Source organism: Orbicella franksi, chromosome 2 (assembly GCF_964199315.1).
Source record: "Orbicella franksi chromosome 2, jaOrbFran1.1, whole genome shotgun sequence".
NCBI classification, from domain to species: Eukaryota; Metazoa; Cnidaria; class Anthozoa; order Scleractinia; family Merulinidae; genus Orbicella; species Orbicella franksi.
The window spans coordinates 33,415,623-33,434,926 of NC_138146.1; the positions used below are offsets into that span (position 1 = coordinate 33,415,623).

At 40.3% G+C, this 19,304-nt stretch overlaps 2 protein-coding genes across 3 annotated transcripts; both read right to left on the minus strand.

Moving 5' to 3' along the window:
• Positions 1-2,345: 2,345 nt before the first annotated feature.
• On the minus strand, positions 2,346-11,123 carry LOC145479495 (solute carrier family 22 member 15-like). Its single transcript, XM_081457877.1, has 8 exons — positions 9,180-11,123; positions 7,621-8,048; positions 6,432-6,641; positions 6,014-6,148; positions 5,500-5,594; positions 5,042-5,150; positions 4,533-4,741; positions 2,346-4,244 (listed from the first exon to the last, which is right to left on the minus strand). Exons 1-8 carry the CDS (start codon positions 9,510-9,512, stop codon positions 4,174-4,176), a joined length of 1,590 nt encoding a protein of 529 aa, XP_081314003.1. The 5' UTR covers positions 9,513-11,123; the 3' UTR covers positions 2,346-4,173.
• Positions 11,124-11,184: 61 nt separating this feature from the next.
• On the minus strand, positions 11,185-18,797 carry LOC145479489 (uncharacterized). 2 transcript variants are annotated; one of them, XM_081457870.1, is made up of 2 exons: positions 18,554-18,797; positions 11,185-12,414 (listed from the first exon to the last, which is right to left on the minus strand). In XM_081457870.1, exons 1-2 carry the CDS (start codon positions 18,606-18,608, stop codon positions 11,939-11,941), a joined length of 531 nt encoding a protein of 176 aa, XP_081313996.1. In that variant the 5' UTR covers positions 18,609-18,797; the 3' UTR covers positions 11,185-11,938. The 2 variants fall into 2 exon arrangements, with proteins under 2 accessions (XP_081313996.1, XP_081313995.1); XM_081457869.1 differs by lacking the exon at positions 18,554-18,797 and adding an exon at positions 14,333-18,529.
• Positions 18,798-19,304: the final 507 nt, after the last annotated feature.

Here is a 19,304-nt window from a genome sequence, read left to right on the forward strand (position 1 = left end):
TGGAAAGTGAGTGATTTGGGTGCGATTTTAACGAAGGCATTTAGCGCTTTCAGGCATGTGTCTCAAGATATGCAGTGCTCCACAGACTTCGTCAGCTTTTTTACATGCATGAACCCTCACTGGGCTAACGAAATGTTACTTTCATATATGATTTCTTTTTGAAGTCTTTTTCGTTTTCACAGACTCACAACGTGGCCAGCTTCCAGTTCTTCCGTCAATGGACCGATTTTTTTAGTCGGGCACTGCACCGGTATCGTAGAGGTCATGGGTTCGAATCCCGTTAAAAAAAAGTGAATTTTCAGGCTTTTTTTCACCTCGCAACTGCCAAAGCTACGATGAAAAAAGTCTATCCCGCAGTTCAAATATACATGATCTGTCATCATCACCCACTTACTTAGAAATGTCAGTTTTACTTTTTAATCAGTTTTTCGGTATAAGGCCCCCCTAACCACAAACAAAAATCAAAATATTACCATTCAAACCAACGTGGCTATTCCTAGATAGAACCATTTTCTCTTCGGATAGAACATAGGAAAGTATAGTTTTTGTTTTTAACGGTTCATAAATAATTACCACAGAGCAATATCAGCAGCTAGTTTACCATCCTTCAATCTATTAAAATATGCTAACGATAAGATGAAGACGTGTTTTCTATTTACAGCAGGTGAAAGGTGAAGGTGAAGGTGAAGGTATATAAATACTTAAAAACTGAAATTTATGTTGTTTATGGGGAAAAAAAAATAAACAAGGTACAATTCAATGGAAAGTTATGGTGCCCGATTGCGCCCAGTACGAGATTTTTTACACTAATCAAAGTTGATGCGGTATGCAGCTATGTGATTGCAAACGTACTATAGTGATAATCGTGTCGTAAAAACGAAGGAATTTAATAGCGAGGCTTTCTATGTTATTTTCGACTTTGTTAGTGTTTTGGCTGGCTGGTGCTGAACATTGACCTCCTTCCGCAGACAGAAAACAAAAACAAAAGTGGCCGAGGGTTAAGAAGAGGAAGAAACTCTCTTCGCTCTTTCAGGCAAGACGCGGCTGCTACGCAAGTTAAACCAATCGGAATTAGGTTAAAGTAAGATATGAAAATATATGGCGAAATGAAGTTTCCTGAACGAAGTTGATTATTGTGTTTTTGTGCCAATACCTATAACAACAGCATAGCGTTCACAAAAGCAGTTAATCAAATTATAATCGTACAAGAAAAAAAAGTAACGTGTGACTTGTTTCACCTGTTGAGACAGCGGCGAGGACCAGAAGCTGAACGTTCATTTTTCGCTCCTTTTCCTGGCCGAACTAAAAGAAATAAAAACAAGCTAGTGACAGAACCTTTTATGGCAGCTACAAATCAACGTCTGAGGTATTTGTTGTCTAAAAGCGTAGTAAATTTTTCTAAAAAATCAAGCTGGTGGATTTATATTTAAGTCATACCTGCCACTCACCTCCGAAGATTTGATAATGACCTGTTGAGTTGCACAGTGGATTGATCGGTGGCTCACTACGCGTCTTGGAAATTCAAAACTGTGGCAAGTTTTCACGCAAATCGAGATCCTTTCGTGTTGTTTGTTAAGAAGCGTTACGTTACCTTAGCCGTGTTCACGCACATATAACCGCTTTCCTCAAGCGTTCTGTGTTTATGTGTAAAGAAAATAAGCTTTTGACGCGGGCTTAAAGGATAATCAGACTTATTCTATAGAGCTTAAAAATACACTTCCTTAGCTGGGTCTCGATGAAAATTTAATGCGTTTTAGTTTTCCTTGCACGTTCTACGTTTAAAAATCTAGTCTGATAACAAATCTCGATCAACAACTCAAGAACAATTCTAGAAGAAACTAAGTTATTCAAAATCATATTTATCGCTGTACCACGAAATAGTTTCCGCAAGAACACAATAAAGGTGAATGAATAGAAAATTTGGATAAGATTATGATTTTTATCGAAAGTAAGGTTGCGGTTTCATTACGGTAATTCAATGTGGTTCCATTTTGGTCCCAGCACTGCATATTTTATTATTTTAATGTGTTTGTTGCTACAGAGTAGATCCCCTAACTATTAAATAGGATGCCAAGCACGTTATTATGTTTAAAACAGCTTTTCTTTCTCGCTTGTAGTTTAAAACTTGAAGGTAAAGATTTGTTTTACTAATATTTTGCTAGTATTAGCTGTAATGACATTGTGTTATCTTAGGTTTTGAGGTGAAATGTCACTTAACCGACCTTGTCTTACTTCATTGAACATCAAGTCTTATTTATTATTTTCCCACGGTCTTGCCGAGCCTGGATTGTAATATTGTAAAGTTTACGAGTTCCCTGAGACCACGAAGTTGTTGTTAGGCCAAGGAAAATTAATAAATATTTCAACACTCTCGCCTCTCATTAGTTTTTCATGGTTCCAGAAAGTGAACCTCGGGTGCTGTTGAAAAGGGCATACGTAAATGCAGTTTATAATTACGGGCTTTTGTTATAATTCGCTGGAGTATTCACCAAATTATCCAGATCCTCGATACTTTAAGACTACAAAAAGTTTTTCTGAATTTGAGAATTAATTTGGTAGTCCTCTTTAGTTATTCCTTAATTAGCTTGGGCATTCCATTAATATCTGGTGGATTTTTGTTTCTTTCTTTTTTGTAGATTTTGTTGGAAGCCCTGACATACTACTACGCAACTTCGTTAAACGGTGCCAGGAGCCCATTACTAGGAGCATGCAACTCTCATACTAAGCCTATGTCACGGAATTTTTACAGACCGGTCTATTTTTGGGCTTCTTTTCCCGCGAAATCGGTAAGGAAAAAAGTGTCAGTTTTTCTTGAAGTCTTCCGGTGAAATGATGACGTCAGTTAAAAATTAAATCCGTGCTTGTGATTGGACATTGAGGTTCTTGCGGGGGTCTGAATTTGCGGTAATGATCGCTCTGTGAAAACGCCGTGACAGGAATATGGGGTAGTTGCACCACGGCTAGTGATGGGCTCCTGACGTCGCTTATTCTTCCATTTAATTTGAAGGGGAAAATGTCCAGTTGACTGGCTTCCCCGGTGTTTGCTAAACTTAAGTTTCTCCGTCTTCCTCATCGAAGTCTGCGACCTAGTATAGTTTTAAGAGTTATCCATTACCAGGAATCAGAAGCGATCCCTCTGGTAACGACGAGCCTAACATAAGACACATAACCCTTAAAGTTCAAGGAAAGTCATATTTTTGCAATATTTGAACCTGTGGTAACGACATTGTGTCTGCTAGGTTTGAAGGTTCTATTTGAATTTTTCTGTAAGTTTTTATGAGTGTTGTTTAAATTTTCGTGCGCTACGATGTATCATTTTCCATCTTGTTTAAACAACTAAATAAATAAATACAGTATTTTATTGACCATCCCCCAATAGGGCTTTACAGGGCCAATGAAACCAAATGGTGAAAGAAATAATACAAATGAACATAACATGGTTAAAAATCCCAACTGGCAGGAGGCAGACCAGTTGGTTATTCACAAATGTGGCCGAGGAGACTACAGCTGGTGGTCAGAGCGGGACTTGAACCCACGACTTCCGGATTTCAAGTCCGGTCTACGGAGGATTAAAGAAGCACACAACAAATGCACAAAACATGATTGGTCAGTCAGCTGCTGATACGGGGACGGCTGTAACGTGGGCTCAATTGTTTTCTTCAACGTTGATGTAGCCGTGTGGTCGCTGTTAAGACTGGCACTAGTGAAATTAGCCGAAGATCAAATAAAGAGTTTTTAACGTAACATTATCACTCTATTACGGGAACCAAATCACCGTCATTATTTATGCATTAATCTTTAATGTGACAACTTTTTGGAGGTTTCATAGATATGTGATGCTAGGCTTTTCTCTACTCAATGAGAGATACATACGACAAAAAATGGACACTGGTTAAGTGTCCATAAAACATATACTGCCTGGTCAAGTGTACATAAAAGATATACTTTCTTTCAAATCTGATTATTTTCTCGCCTGTAAAGAAATAAGAGAAATATCTCACGATCTCTTATTATCACCCGGAGCAAATCCAAAACCAGCAGTCCCGGCAGCTCTCGTGTTTTCTTAGACTCAATCAATTTCGTGGTAAAATGCCATGAATTGGAAACGGTTATCGACTGTATCTGCTTTCCTACGCACGGCTAGGCAGTTAAGGGTGCGTCTGCCGACTCCATTTACTCAGGCTCACAGGAATGCATCGATCCTGTTTCAGCGTTGAAAGCCATTGTTAACTGGTTCTCTAATTCTGCAAGGACAAGATAGAAACATAGAGGTTTGTTAAAAGAGCCAGCTATAAAAGGGACTGTAAATGATTCCCATGAGCACAGAAAGAGGAGAACGACGACATTTAAAACTATAGACTGATCTAGGACTCAAATATAAATAAAACATCAAAAGGAATTTTCAAAGGGTTTTAGTAATCGCCATGTAAGAGCAAAAGAAAATGAAAAAAATTGTCATCGATTTAGACGGCAGCTTGTGCTAATATTATATATGTCGAAAAACGGTAAATACTTATAATTACATTGTTTACCTTGTTCATTTTCAGAGACATCCATGACTTCAGCCGTTCTTTTTCCAAGAGTCTCCGGTAAAATCCAACAGAAAACAGCCGCAATGAAGGACAAACTGCCCATGATGGCGAATGGCAGAATGGGATTGATACGAGTCATTTGAACGACAAATGGCGAACTTGCAGCTCCAAAGCGACTGGCTACGGATACCATGCCCATTCCACTGTTCCTGAAAATTATGTGCGTATAATCAGACTGTGACGTCTGTTAAGAGTTTCTCTAGCATACCCTAGTCAGCAGCTGAAGGCCCGTGTTGATACGTACTCGTAAGTGAGAGTATTCACCCACTATTTTGTCAAGTTGGTGACAAAGGAAAGACACTCTTATACTTAAGGGCCGTGTCCAAAAACACAATACATTGTGACACGCTCTGAATACAGAATCCAAAAACACGAATGCTCGGCGTAACCAGTCTGCTAAAGGGAAGGCTGTTCACAGTTTTAAATCACAATACTTTCGTTTTACACACCTTATAACAGTGGGGAACAACTCCGCCGAGAAAACATAGATAGCATTGAACGAGGTGGTAATGAATAACTTGCCCATCGTGCCAAGGGTCACTCGGCCTCCTATGTAACCTAGAAGTAACACAGACTTCATGTAAATTTTACTGAAAAAGATTGTCCTACATAAACAGATTATCTCTTGTACCTTTGGCAATTAGTCTAATTGTTATTCTTCCACTATCTCCAACTAATGCTGTCTGGATTTGCTCCTTGGTAGTTTTAAGGTCACATTTTTTTTTTGTTCAGGCTATTTGCAATATTTGTTTATTATTTGTTTATAAGTGTCCCTAACCAGGACAACAGTGCTTTTAAGCAAATGTATTAGAATACATTTGGTATTTAAAAATCATTTTGTTGCCGATGAACACATGTACCACAGTGGCCCAAACAGTGTCAAGCGAAGCTGCAAATCAAACAGTACCTTTGTTATCTGTGCCTGCAGGTATGAATGACACACACACAGCTGAAATGGCTGCAGCTATCATATGCACTACAACTGTCTTCTTTCGTCCAAACCTACACAATGTAAAATATTGAAGAGATCCTTAGCACATCAACTTTAAGTCGCCACGGTAAGGATTTTTCTCCACAAGCCACCAGCTAATCAGAACGGTGACAGAGTTGATAATACAAGATACTCTTTGAGATATAAAAATAGATGATAGCATCAAAATCCTACAAAGCACTCTGAAAAATACGCCATTTGTTCCCTGCTAGGTTTGTGTAGCATGCAGAGACTCAGTAGAGGTATTTATACTCTCCCTGGATGGGATGCTAGTCCATCGCCGTTAATTCGCCCCATTTAAACACCTAGGTGGGGAGAGGCACCGTGAGAGTAAAGTGTCTAACACAACGCAATGACCACTCCCAGAAGACGTTAGGCTGTACAAATATCATGTAATCCTTTTTAAATTCACTGCTTGGCTTGTTATTACCTATTGCAGTTGTGAATAACCAAGATGTTAGCAGGGACCTCCACAAGACTTGTCAAAACGAAGTTTAAGTAAATGCTTCCACCAAATTCTCCAGCGCTCAAAGAAAGCCCATAATACACCATTCCGTTGACAAACCTAAATTTAACAAGAACAAGAGAGGATGAAGGTTATAACTTGCTCTTCATCCTCTACTGTCATTGATATAACTTAATATGAGGTCTTTGTTTTTTTTTTAGACTTCTTTGCCCCTAGTACAATTTTTATTTATTTATTTATTTATTGCAAAATAAAGAGTCAAAGAGAGGGCATACAAATTGGCTGCCGAGTCGGGTTCATCCACCCGTTCTCCGATCCAGCCCTTGAAGTTAAGCCCTTTTTGCCTACCTACGTAAAGAAATATTCACAGAAGCAAACAAACCAGGCATAACACTGGATTAGTGACAGCTTAGCAAGTTTCCATGACTTGAACAGTTCAAAAAATCCCTTGCTTGACTGAGTCCGAACAGGAACGTAGAGCTCTTCTTTGGGCATCTCCTTCTTATTTGCACGAGCAACCTTCTCCAGGATTTCGCGAGCTTCATCTCTCCTCCCGCTAACTAAAAGCCATCGAACTGACTCCGGGATGAACCTAAAAAATTAAACTGCACTAAATATGGTTGTGATTCGATTAAAATGTTGGAGGTGTAGTTGAAGAAAAGCGCCTAGAATGGGTGAAAACGAGAAGTAACTGTAAACAGAGAGTACGCTCAGAAGTCACTGGCCGAAACGAAATGCTTGCGCAGCTTAGCTTGAAACTGGATATTAAAAAGATCTTAAATTCAATATTCATAGACATTCAATCGCATTCTTTATCATCAACGGTCCGGTATATTACGAAATCTCAACGCGACCAGTTTCCAGTTGGCTTGAAAGCTTAGTTGGTAGAGCACCGCAATGGTATCGCAGAGGTCATGGGTTCGAATCCCGTTTAAGGAGTACGCGTTATTTTCACAGCTGCTTGAGTTGTGCACTAATTGCGATGATCCTTCATGTCTTTAGCCACATGTGTAGCTACATTCCCTCAGTAGATCATGCTAGTCCATTTGTCGGCTTGCCAGTACGTAATTATAGTACAGGGTGAAGAGGTACGGCGGAAATGAAAGATCTTGCTTAAGTACACTACACCGTGATCACGCCCAGTGCTCGAACCTGCATCGTTAGATCCACAGTTGAGCGCTTCGGTACATTCCAAACACCGTTAGCTGCACATATGGAAGCTACCATCATAGACAAACATTTTAACGCTAAATTGTCTTTCCTGCAAGGAGAGTGGATGGTTGTACACCATAAATAATTATTCTGCTGTTACTGATCTGGGCCGGGTTGTTCAAAGCCCGATTAATCTAACCCTGGATTAGCGAGAATTTTGATTTGAGCTTTGTAACTTTTCGGTGAGGTTTTCTGTTTATACTGTTTGTCCTTCAGTTTTGAGCTTAACTAAGCTCAAACTACACAAAACGTAAGCAGTAGAAAACATTTTTATGCAAGAAAAATTAATACCTCGGTTAACTTTTAATCCTGGGTTAATGTTAACCGGCTTTCGAACAACCCGGTCCAGGTGATCATACTTCCAGAAAACAACGATAAAAATGAAGGGGGCAGACGACACAATCAGAAGGATGCGCCAACTTCGTATAAAAAAGGCCTTCATGGCAAGTACTGTGAGGGCCACTGTGAAGTAGATCCAAACAAGGGTCCCTGCCAGCGCTCTCTTTTCAGGCCCTACCAGTTCAGTCGCCAAAACGAACATTGTGATGAAGCAGCCAGCCTCGAAAAACCCAATGACAAATCGACACACGGCGACGATCCAATAGGCTTTTGCAAACGCCATGGAAAAAGCTATAATCACTACAGCTAACAGAGAGGGGAATAAGACTTTTTGGCGGCCAAATTTGTCTGAAATGATGCCAAGAACTATTGCACCAACTGCCCAGCCAAAGAACAGCATCGAGTTAGCCAACGACGCTTGAAAAGCGCGCCCGCAAACCAGATCGAACTGCAAAAGGAAGAGAAAAAGATATGAATAATATTAGTTTTCTTATAAGTTTCTCTAGTGATAATCCCAGCATGTGATTGCCTTGGGAAAGGATAATGCGATAGTTATTGCACAGAAGGATAAATTCATTGACTTCACGATACAATATAAAAACTCAGTGAACTTAGCACATTGCACCCGGATCCTCTAAGAGACGAAAATATTTGCGGATAGCAATTGCAAATGTAGACGAACGGACTAAAGTCGTCTGTAGTAAACAAAGGCTTTTTCAATCCCGCATTTTTGCTCAATCCCGCCATCCCGCCTCACTCAGAATGTTTATCCTAATCCCGCCTGGTTAGAGTTCCAGTTCTCCGCTATTCGTAACCCGCAACTTGTGTTCATCATCCGGCATCCCGCCGTCGTTTTTAGAAGTATCCCGAATCCCGCCTGTCAGAATGAGCAGATCTCCCTCCTGCCGAAGTTAAAATGTCTGTCATCCTACATCCCGCCTCCAGTTTTACATTCATCCCGCATCTATGTTAGACCCTTCAGTTCACTTAAAGAACTTTTGAGCTAAAAGGAGTTTACAAAGTAGTGTAACCAAAGCTAAATTGGGATCACGTAACACTTTAATAAAATTTGCAAAAGGGAGTGACAGTAATTGCGTGACTTTAGGTTTCGCGTGCAGGTATGTGTAATTACGCAACGTGTAATTACAGTAAATACAATCGGGCTCGAATATACGCGGGTTCTCCAAGATAGATTCGTCAATGCTGTAAATGAACCCTCAAGTATTCATTTTAGCTATAATTTCTGTCAAAGGTAATCAATAAAAACCCTTGAGTAGTAAACACCGGGTCGAATAAACTGCGAGCCGGTCAAATAAGCGCCGCCTCTATCAGGTCAAGTTTGAATTTGTTTTGTTTATAAAGGGTGTGCGTGGGAGAGTACGAGTGTGAGGTTATTTCTGCAACAGACATGACAGGTGAATGGAGCTACATCTCTATAATCATTACATAATCATAGCGTGAAAAAAGTATCCAAAAATATAGTAGTCTGAAAAGGTGTTAGTGAAACAGTTTCACTGAATAGACAACCGGTGAGAAACACGGGGTGCAATTAGCTATGGAATATAAATTTACTCTTCACCTGGTTTACAATTGTGAGTTGCGGTCCGTCATACAGGTCGTAATCCGCAAATTTCCAGTCCGTTCTATTCAAAGAACATCGCCTCTCGTAGAGCGACTTGGGCTTTGTCGCCGTGCTGAACACCTGAACCGATGACCTGTTAGTGAAATTTGCACCTAGGCACGAGGAGCTGCCTTCGACGCACATCCATGGCGGCTCGAATGCAATGAAAACCATGATGAGCGTTTGGTAGGTTATAGGAAAGATCGTAAACAGAAACAAGACGAGGATGCGCATTTGGTATGGACCAAACTGGCCGATGTGTTGGAACACCTCGTCTATATCAAGAGCCATACTCGATCTTACCGGTATTTGTCTCTCTGAGTGACAAACCGAACACGGCAGTGAATTTTTTACTAACCCTGGTAACTTGTAACTTGATATTTGCACTTCAAAACTGAACAATAAACAATGTAAAATTCCGACAGCTAAAGGGCTAAGACCATTAAATTCTGAAAAAGCTCTGAATGTGCAGGTAAACACGAGAGGTGTTTAAGCATTTTTGAGTTAGTGCAAGTCACACTTATTTTACCACGAACCACCAAGAGGACACAACACCACGCGCAGACCTACGTGACCCTAACCCTAAGGGTGGTGTGATAAAGAAAGTGTAGGGAGGGGTAGTATAGGGATACAACAGGAAAAAGGTTCATGAACACCACCCCACCCCCCCCTCCCATCCCCTCCGGTTAGAAGCACACACAGTTACCCATCGGTCTGTTGGCGAAAATTAAAAAAAAAAAAAAACACACCCTCCCTCACCCGAGTTTAACATTATCACCACTGACCCGGGTAACACTTAGTTACAATATTGTGAAGGGAGAATTTGCCGATATTCTTAACCATAGAAAAGCCAACAGTTAGTAGTTAAGTGAAAGTCCAATAACCATGGTAAGCAACTGCTTATCTGTACTATCGTCCAACCCCGGGCGTCCAACACCTTGTAGTGAGAAACGAGTAGTTAACCCTCTGAGCCCCAATTACGCATATATATGCGTAATTAATGGTCGTGCTCTTTGTACCACTTGTGACGTCATCAATTTAAATGTCATCAGATATTCTTGATAAGCAGATAGTAGTACTAGGCCAGGCCTTTCCGTACAATGGTCAGGTTTAGACGTCGATGACATTCCGACGTCGCAAATCTAAAAACAACGTTATCAGTTTTGGTGCAAAAACGGTGGTAAAATGGTCCACTACGCCTATGAGTGATCAAGGTCCATTTCTTGACTTCGCCCGTAATTAACATCCAACTTTTCACGGCAGCCAGAAAGAACATGTAACGAAAAAGGTAGCCAGTGTAAAAGGGCCGAGAAAAACAGAAAGGAAAGGGGCAACAAACAAAATTGAGAATGGTTAATGGCAAAAAAAAAAGGGTCCAAATTTTGGCTTATGCGCCTGCCTGGAATTGAAATATTGCTTAATTTTGTACCTAATCCTCGAAAAATCTCTCCTTTTAGTCAAAAAAGCTTTCTTAGCAAAACTTAGGCTTATTTAGCGTCATGGCAGCTAAAAAACCTGACTAAACGGTTAAAAACGGTATTTTTTGGCGAAAGTTTGGTATTCAAAGGGTTAATAATTACGAGCAGAGTAACAGACTTGCCTATGACCATGGAATAGCCTAAACAACAATGAGCTTATTGGCAACCAATAGCGGTTTACAATTACGTACGACTTGCGTATATACAGGTGTTTTGTAAATTGCTCCTCTGTCACGCTCCCGATGGTGGTGGACCAGATATCACGATCCGGTTTGGGTCACTAATTCTGGTTACTTTCTTGCCATGTCCTGTATATATTCTTAGATTAAAACGATTTCAGTGTTGGACCCAAGCTCGGTGTGCTGTCGGGAGCCCATGTTGATGTCCCTGAAGATAACATCCCTGTAAACAGACAGTTTTCCCAGGTTTCTAGGGAAGTGCTTTCCCAGGCTAAAACCCATTATCACAATATATCGCTCATCAGGTCACTTCCAAGTGTTTTTTAATGATGCTAAACTCAGACACATTTTTTTGCTTCTTCTCCAAAAAATCATTCAATCTGAACCTTCTCTTTGGCTATAAAATTATTATTTGACGAAAACGATAATCACAGCTGCTCCGATACTACACTGCAAGATATAACAGCTATTATATACACGCGTTTATGATAAACAAAATATCCATTTAACTTTATATGATTAAGCCATCTCCTGATGATCATGAACGGGAGAATAATAACTTAATTTTCAATTTAACTCGTTTTATTTTCGTGGGCAAGTGCAATCAGTAGGAATAAACATAAAATAGCCCCCTGTCCTCTGATGAGCCTCTCCCTATCTTTATTCCCCCCCCCCCTCCCATCCCCCCTTAAGGCAGTCTTGAAGATATATGTCTCCGGGTTCTATATAAAAGGAGCTACGTCACGTTTTGCGCATCTTAAAAAGTTTGGCCTAATTTTTTTAAGTTCGTCGTTTGCAATCCGTGTTAATGTTCTCCATCCTTAACCATCCTTGTTCCTATAAGGTTTATTATTGTCTCAGTTGTGTTTTTCCATCTTAGTTAACTGTTATTTTCAGATTTCCTTCAATTTAAAGGTAGTTTTGTACGTGGCTAAAATAACTCAAAATACCCTGACTGAGCTCCTTTAAGCTATCACGGTTATTCTATTTTGAACAGTGGATGTAAGCTATACAACAACAACAGTCTGGGAGGCACTGAACACCTAAACCAGGGATTATCTCAGCTAAATGAGCAAATATCCAAAATCTTGCCGAGGGCAAAAACGGTCATTATCAGACCAACCGCGCTTGATGTGAAGACTGTCGAGGGACTTCCAGCTCTCGCACCAGGTCCCCGCTGGGTTGTATCTGGTTCCTGGCTTGTGCCTTCACTGGTGGTGGTGTCGACCTCCGTTCGAACGGTTGTTGTTGTTGGGGTCGGCCCATTGCAATAGTCCACGTCACAGGATGATATTGAACAGTTACGGAGACGCCCCGAGGACGACTGATTTAAACTGGCGCAATAACTTTTTATGACCGGTAATGGCAAACACCTCTTCATGTATGTCTGACTGAACAACGTTCCATCCTGGCCGACTTGAGAGAACATTGCTGTTGCACAGTGGAATGAAGAATCTGCACACCCCTCTAAAGTCTGGTTTCTTTCGCATTTCTGCTCGGAAGATGTGGCACACTTGTAACATTTAAGGGAACACGCTGTTGGAGGAAAAAAACAACCTCAAAATTCAGATTCTTCTTACTTAATAACAGGCTATCTTGAAAATTAATGCCGCATTAATTAATGCCGGCAGGGTTTCAAAGCTATCACGACATTTTAGCAGCACAGAACGAAAAGTCTCTAACAAAGAGAGGGAAGAACCACAGCGACAACCCAATCAAAAGGAGTGTCGGATCTTGTAGACCTGATGAGTTCAAAACTCTAAATAATTGAAACCCCGCGGCAAGAAGGAGTGATTAATATAAAAACAGATACATGAATTGTTTTTATAAAAATAATAATTACAAATAGGACTAAAAAGAAAGGTCAATACAAACTCAAAATGACTTGTTACACATGAGAGTTTTCAAACATAACGCAACGGAAAATGAGCTGCTAGAAAAAAGGCTAAATACCACTAATCAAGTTCATCGCGTGTTTGTATTCGCTTTGCTTATAAGGTACGCCGACGGGTATCCCAGCTAAAGCCCATTGCGTGTGCATTGTAAGACAATATTGTGAAACAACGGAAATAAAAGAATTAGGTGGGGGAATGTAACGAAAATATGCTAGAAATACCGCAAAAACAGACAGTCGAAACGCCTGTCCTCTCTTCCTTTGAGTACTAGGTATGCTAATGATGCTGTGGAGATTGAAAGGCTATTTAACAAAGCGATCCCAGCGAGCTTTAGCGAGCGTTAGCTCCCTGTCTCAGCCTCGTTTCAGGCGCACCCGGCCTCGCGTGCTTTTTTGATAGAGTTACGATTGTTTTGAATACCGGTATTGCTGTAGTTCCAAGGGGATATTAGAAGGATGGAGTGGCCGGATTGGTTAAACACAGGGTGAGGTTAATAATCTGACTAGCTGATGATGTTTAAGGATGGTGCCAGACGGCGTTTTTGGCAAACGGCGGTCATTTAGTTTGTTTTCTCCACTGTACTTTTTTTCATATAGTTTCATTTTTTAAGCGTACAAAAAATTTATGCCAAAAAATAACAATAAACCAAGCGAGGAATAAGGTTATGACATCGACATCAAACAGCAAACTTGAATAAATTGGCCGATTATTTCAAGAGCACCCCTCAAGCCGGAAGTCAACAAGTCAACAAATTGGCAGGCAGAACTTGCAGAGCATCCCCGGAGGCGTGTACCGGTTTCATTGCGAAACACTCGCCCAACCTACAGCTACAGGGTCTGAGCCGTTTAATCGATAGAGATACGCCAGATCGCCATAACAAGTTGTTCTTTTGTCTTGTTCAGGTGAAACTCGCTAACAATATTTTTCGTACAAATATGTTTCCCCTCGCGTCTAACATTCCACGGGTCAAATTTCGCACTTGCTTGTCACACAGCGAAAACGTCTCCGTCGTAGATAGAGCGTTGTTAGTGCGTAAATTTCATGCACAGCAGCTCGCTCTGTCCAACTGTTCGCCATTTTTTAGCGTTTATGTGAAACGAAAGGTTAACTACGTTCAGTTCTTTCCTTCTGTGTAGAAAACTCTCTGACGGTCCTGTCGGAGTGTGTATTAGACTTTGCCGTATTGAAAAAATAAACACACATGCACAACGCAATTAGAATCCGCTGAAACGAAAGTGTTCAAAGAAATCCTAATCGCTTTAAAAAAAAAGGACTGGCAAAGTTGCTTTTATAGCAGTCAAAATTGTCTCTCTTTCATTAATTTAAGGCTGCTACTGGCATGCAAGAATCAATTGGAGTGTGATGATTCGATATTAAATATTTTGGTCCTATTTAAGTGCCGATAGCTTCGATATTTTGTTTAGAGGTCAGGTTTATCTGGCTCAGTCTAAATTCAATGTTGCCATTGTAAGGGTTTGATGAAAGAGATCGATCAAAAGCTACCCAGCTATATCGACAATAGCGCACAATTTCTCGCTAATAAGGAAAGTCCAACTCACCACAACCACAGAATGCGAGAACCATGGAGATACACAAGAACGCCACACGCCAATTAGTCATCTTCGCTCAAGTCAGTAAAGCTTTGTTATCTTGTCGAATCAGGAAAGAATGCTGTAAATCTTCAGGGCTGTTGTTTACAGAGATTAATGCTTCGATTGCGCGTTACTGAAATGCTCGAAGAAGAGCTCACGCTTGACTTTTATTGGTACAAGACGTGGAAATGTTTTTACACCTCCTCGGCGCGATGTGTCAACAGCCCGCTGGCCACACCTTTGGGATCCTGACGTCATTCCGATTTAGGACAGTCTTGTCTTCGGTGTTGCCTTGCACGTCTCGCATTGGACTGATCGGTTGATACTCTTTATAGCATCATCCAAGATCAACTGGGGTTTAGGTAAGAATTTCATATTTTACAATAGTTACTAGTTACGGTAATTTTGTCAGTGTATCTTACAACACAACGTTCAGTATGTTGCTTTTAAACTGAGGATTATGACTTTGTTCCGGGGTTTGTTAAAGAGGTTATTTTGCGTTAATTGATTGTCGGGTGCGAACCAATTTTTTAAGTCAACAGTATTTGTTGTTGTAGTTAATTTTTTTTTTTCATTTAACATGATTAAACAGTATGAAGAATCGGTGTCTTCGTCCATCTTCGCTACGTCTGGGTCAAAATTCTCGGAAAATAATTTGAGAAAGATCCGAGAAAGATCCAACCAAATTAGATGAAGTGTCACTGTTAGGGTTTGAAGGAATCCATGTGAGGTGATGACATTCTGCAGGTTTCGATGACGCCTGATCTCGGATTTCTCGTGCGAAATCTTTACAGAACACCTCATTATCCGCCCAACAAGAGGAGGAATGCGTTGCCTAAAAGGATTTTTACCATCAGAAACATTGACTCATAAGAATTCTGGGCAAAATGACTACATATCAGCGAAAACTTCTTGCTCTATCAATTACGTGACCAAACCCGTGTCAACCAGTGTCAACACTAAAATACTAAAATACTAAAATACTGTCCGATTACAATCGCCCTCTGACGCGTTGTTTACAAATGCACATTTTTGGCTGATGACAACTAAAGGTCGGCAACCTTGAGTAGTAACGGAGATCTCGGATAATAACTTCTACATCCTTCCAGTTTCATCTTCTCGAGGGCGAGCCGACAAAAAAAGAAAAAACCCGCAGGGCCAACGTCACGAGCTGATGTACCATAAAAGGACAAACATATACGAACTGCTGTATCGCGTACAAGTGCTCTAAAATCAGATGAACCGAAAATTAATGACTTCATAAAACGCTGTACGTAGGGCCTCCTTCAGTACAGCCTGTGAGCAGGCTCTCTCTGATTGAGCCCTCCAGATGGAGCCTTTTACGTTCACAGGCTTACGTCAGTAGGGGGGTCCGTTAAACTTCGGAAGGCCTCCGTACTCTCGAAGCCATCGTCAATTGAGGACATTGAGAAGGATCGGAGATCGGACATGAAATCATGTTACGAAACTCGAAGGAGCGGCGGAAAATGAGCCTAAGGTACACAAAGGACGATCCAGGGTGTTTGCAGCCAATTCAATTCGGTTAAATTGCAGTTAATTCGGTTTAAGCCTGCGTTTCGCAAGGTAACCATTTGAAAATCTTCTACAAGAGTCAGTGATAAATAAAACTGCGAGGAACAATTCTACGTTATCAAAAGCGTGGGAGTTTCGTAAAAAAAAAGATGTCACATCACACAAGTAGAACCAATCTTGCAGTATCGATTAAAGTAACAGTATATTTAGAAATTGCCAAATGTATTTAAAAAATGTATTGGTGTACACGTATCATCTGTTATCTCAGTCTTAAACTACTTGTCCTTTCCTGATTGCAGATTATCTCGTTAATATCAGACCTTCAATTCTGTGTCAACATAGAAGAGACTTCACATGTATTACATGTGTATATTATCATAAATATTGACACGGTTACAGAACAGTCCGAAAAAGGCTAGTCGAACCGTGAGAAGGCTTTACATGATCCCCAATGAGCAAGGGATCTGGAGAATCCCAGCTTGTGGTTTAAACACTGCACCCTGAGAGACCAACCTGAGAATATGAGTTCGGATCTATACTAATCAGTGGTAGGTTTCACCGGAAGTCCAGCGCTTCGGAAACGATCTAAATGATCCTTGGGAGGCAAGCTTTAATGATGAATCAGGAATTCAGAAGGGCAAATTAATGGTTTACGATGGAGTGGTTAAATTTGTTTCTGGTATGTAAAATGTGCAAAAATGGCGAAATTCATTGAGGCGGGAAGCGTGGAAACCGCGTCACTATTCGTGATTTTTCGTGAGTTGTTACAGATTCTTACCGGTTTAGCGATTCTAAACATACACTCTTGATACATGTACCGTTAGCAATTTTAAAATTCTGACTTTCGCAAAAGTAAACGACCAGACTTTAAAACTCAATGAAGTTAAATTTCATGCAAAATAAAACTGCCAAAAATAGCCTAGAAAGAAAAGGCTTGAAGATGTGAACCAGGAATATTTTCACAAAGCAGATAGGGTAGCAGAAAACGCCAAATGGCTAAAATTGGTAGCTGCAAAAATAATACTAAAAAAAGACTGCTGGCTGTTACGGTTGCCTGCGATTCAAACGACATGCAGTTCGTGGAGTCCTTGGCTGTAGCTTCTTCAGCATGTCACAGCTGCTGAAAACCCGGCAGGTTTAAAACATCACCAGGCGAAAGAAGACGAACGACGAACCGTCAAATTATCAAGGTCATCCCTCGCTTATCATCCAAAGATTGAGCGAAATATCCTCTGTTTTTCCAGCTGTTCGATATTATTGATCATATTCATACAAACTGCGATAAAGCATAGGTTAGGTCAGGAAGAGGAAAAATGTATTTTTTCCTGTTGAATCATCATTGAGTTATGTCTCTAGGCAGTGTTTGTATTGTATGTTGTAGTTTGAAAGCAGATATGAATTAATTAAGAACAAATCGATTCTGATCCAGGAGCCGTACGCAATCTGTTACAATGGATAAAAATCAGAGAACTGTTGACAGAAACTGGTCTGTTAACCGTTCCCGCCCTCCCTGAGCGAAAGAGTAGATAGGGCGGGAAGATGAGAGACCCTGGAAACGAAGTTGGGAACCCCTCACCCGGGTAAGGAAGTCGGGGACCACACAGTGGGAGTCAAATAATTTCTCTTTGATCTGATCGCAGTCTACTCAATATTCTGTTTTCTTTTCGTTGAAAATCCCTGCCGATTTTCATAAATTATGTATTTTTCGGGATCTTTCATTTTCATACTTTGTCTGCTTTAAGAGTCGTTGCGGAGTTATGAATTTATCGTGAGGTCCAATAACAAACACTGAAAGTAAAAGTGTTTGTTATCTGATATTTTAACGTTATATTAAATTATCGGCGTGGCTTTTGCTCAGTAATCCATAGTAACTGGCGAATACGCAATCTAACTTCCATCGGCTGAGGGACACAAATAACTATTTTTGAAAAATGAATGGATATCAGTAAACATTCAATTTTCAAAATAGCAACATGACAGGCGAAAGGAATTCTATAGAAATAGAGAAATATATGCCTTTATGATATATATAGCCAGTAATATGCGGTAAAGTTGAACTGAACACGTCTGTATGCAAGCAGTCCATGTATGACCATGTATAGCCAAGACATCAAAATAGCGTGACCTCAATGAGCAAGTGTGACTCGCCTAGCTTAAGTCACGCATTCTCTGCATTCTTGACAATCAAAATGAATGTGGATTCCTTTCATGCACACTATTGATATAAATTCTTACAACTTTCTTAAAAGTTTAGAAAAAGCTTATTTCGTGACAGAGTGAAAGCTCATTTGTACTAAATTGCCTTCTATTTGTTTTGATCCGCGTAATGTTCCCGGTAACATGTTCCACACTTTGCATACGAAGAATGTTCCATCGCCCATTAAACAAAAGACTGCTGCTATTTTTTTTCGATTGAAAGCCAAAGCAATTAGGCTCATTTGTATGCATGTATGAGTGACATGTTTGTAGTGATTCTGTAATGAAAATAAATTGACTTCAACTTGGATTATCGGTGTTGGCCGGTACGGAAAGCAGAAAGCACTCATTCTTTTCCGGTAACAGTTTACAATCCAACTACTTCTTTGCGACTCAGGACTCGGCCTTTTTCTATCGTGACATGAAGGTTTCGTTTCTACTCCTTAAGCTCACACTTACCTAATGGAACGAAGATGAGGATCAGAGGAATTGCAATTCTCGTCAAATTCGACATGTTTCTTGTTTCTTTCCGCCTTCCCTGTCGACGTTGTTAAATGATGCTGGGAAACTAAGAACGTTGCGCTGCAAACGTTGTGAGGACACGAAACAGGTGACTGTAGTCCGGAAGAACTCAAAATCGGTGTTACTCGGTAGAAACGTCAAAAACTCATCAAAACAGGTCATAAATAATTTTAAACCCCGCAATCTGATTGGCCAACTTTCTGAGCACATGATACAATAGCTGCCATGCCAGTAAGATGCTGCTTCATACCATCTATAGACATGATGGATTTTACAATGTTTAAAAATTGAAGCTAATTTCAATTCAGTCATTAGAAACTGTGTGGCTCGACTTTGGTGTTGATAAGCCCCAGTGAGCAATACACCTATCTTTTACCCTGAGGCTTGGGGACAAATAACAGAAACAAAAAAAAAAAACATTTTTTCATCCCTCAGTCTCGATGTGATTTCTTTCGTTTTATTCCCCAAAACCTCGGAGTCAAGTTGGAATTTTAATATTTGAAAATTGGCTCAGCGATGTTTATGCATGAAAATAATACAGTATTTCGTTAACGAGGGGGAGGTAGAAGTTCAACCGATCGTAAATTATTTCCGGCAAATTCGGTGATTTCAAACTGCATCAGGGCTATCATAGTTTGACCGTGGTTTGTTCGTAAAATCCGATTTTACCTGATCCTGAAACTCGCAG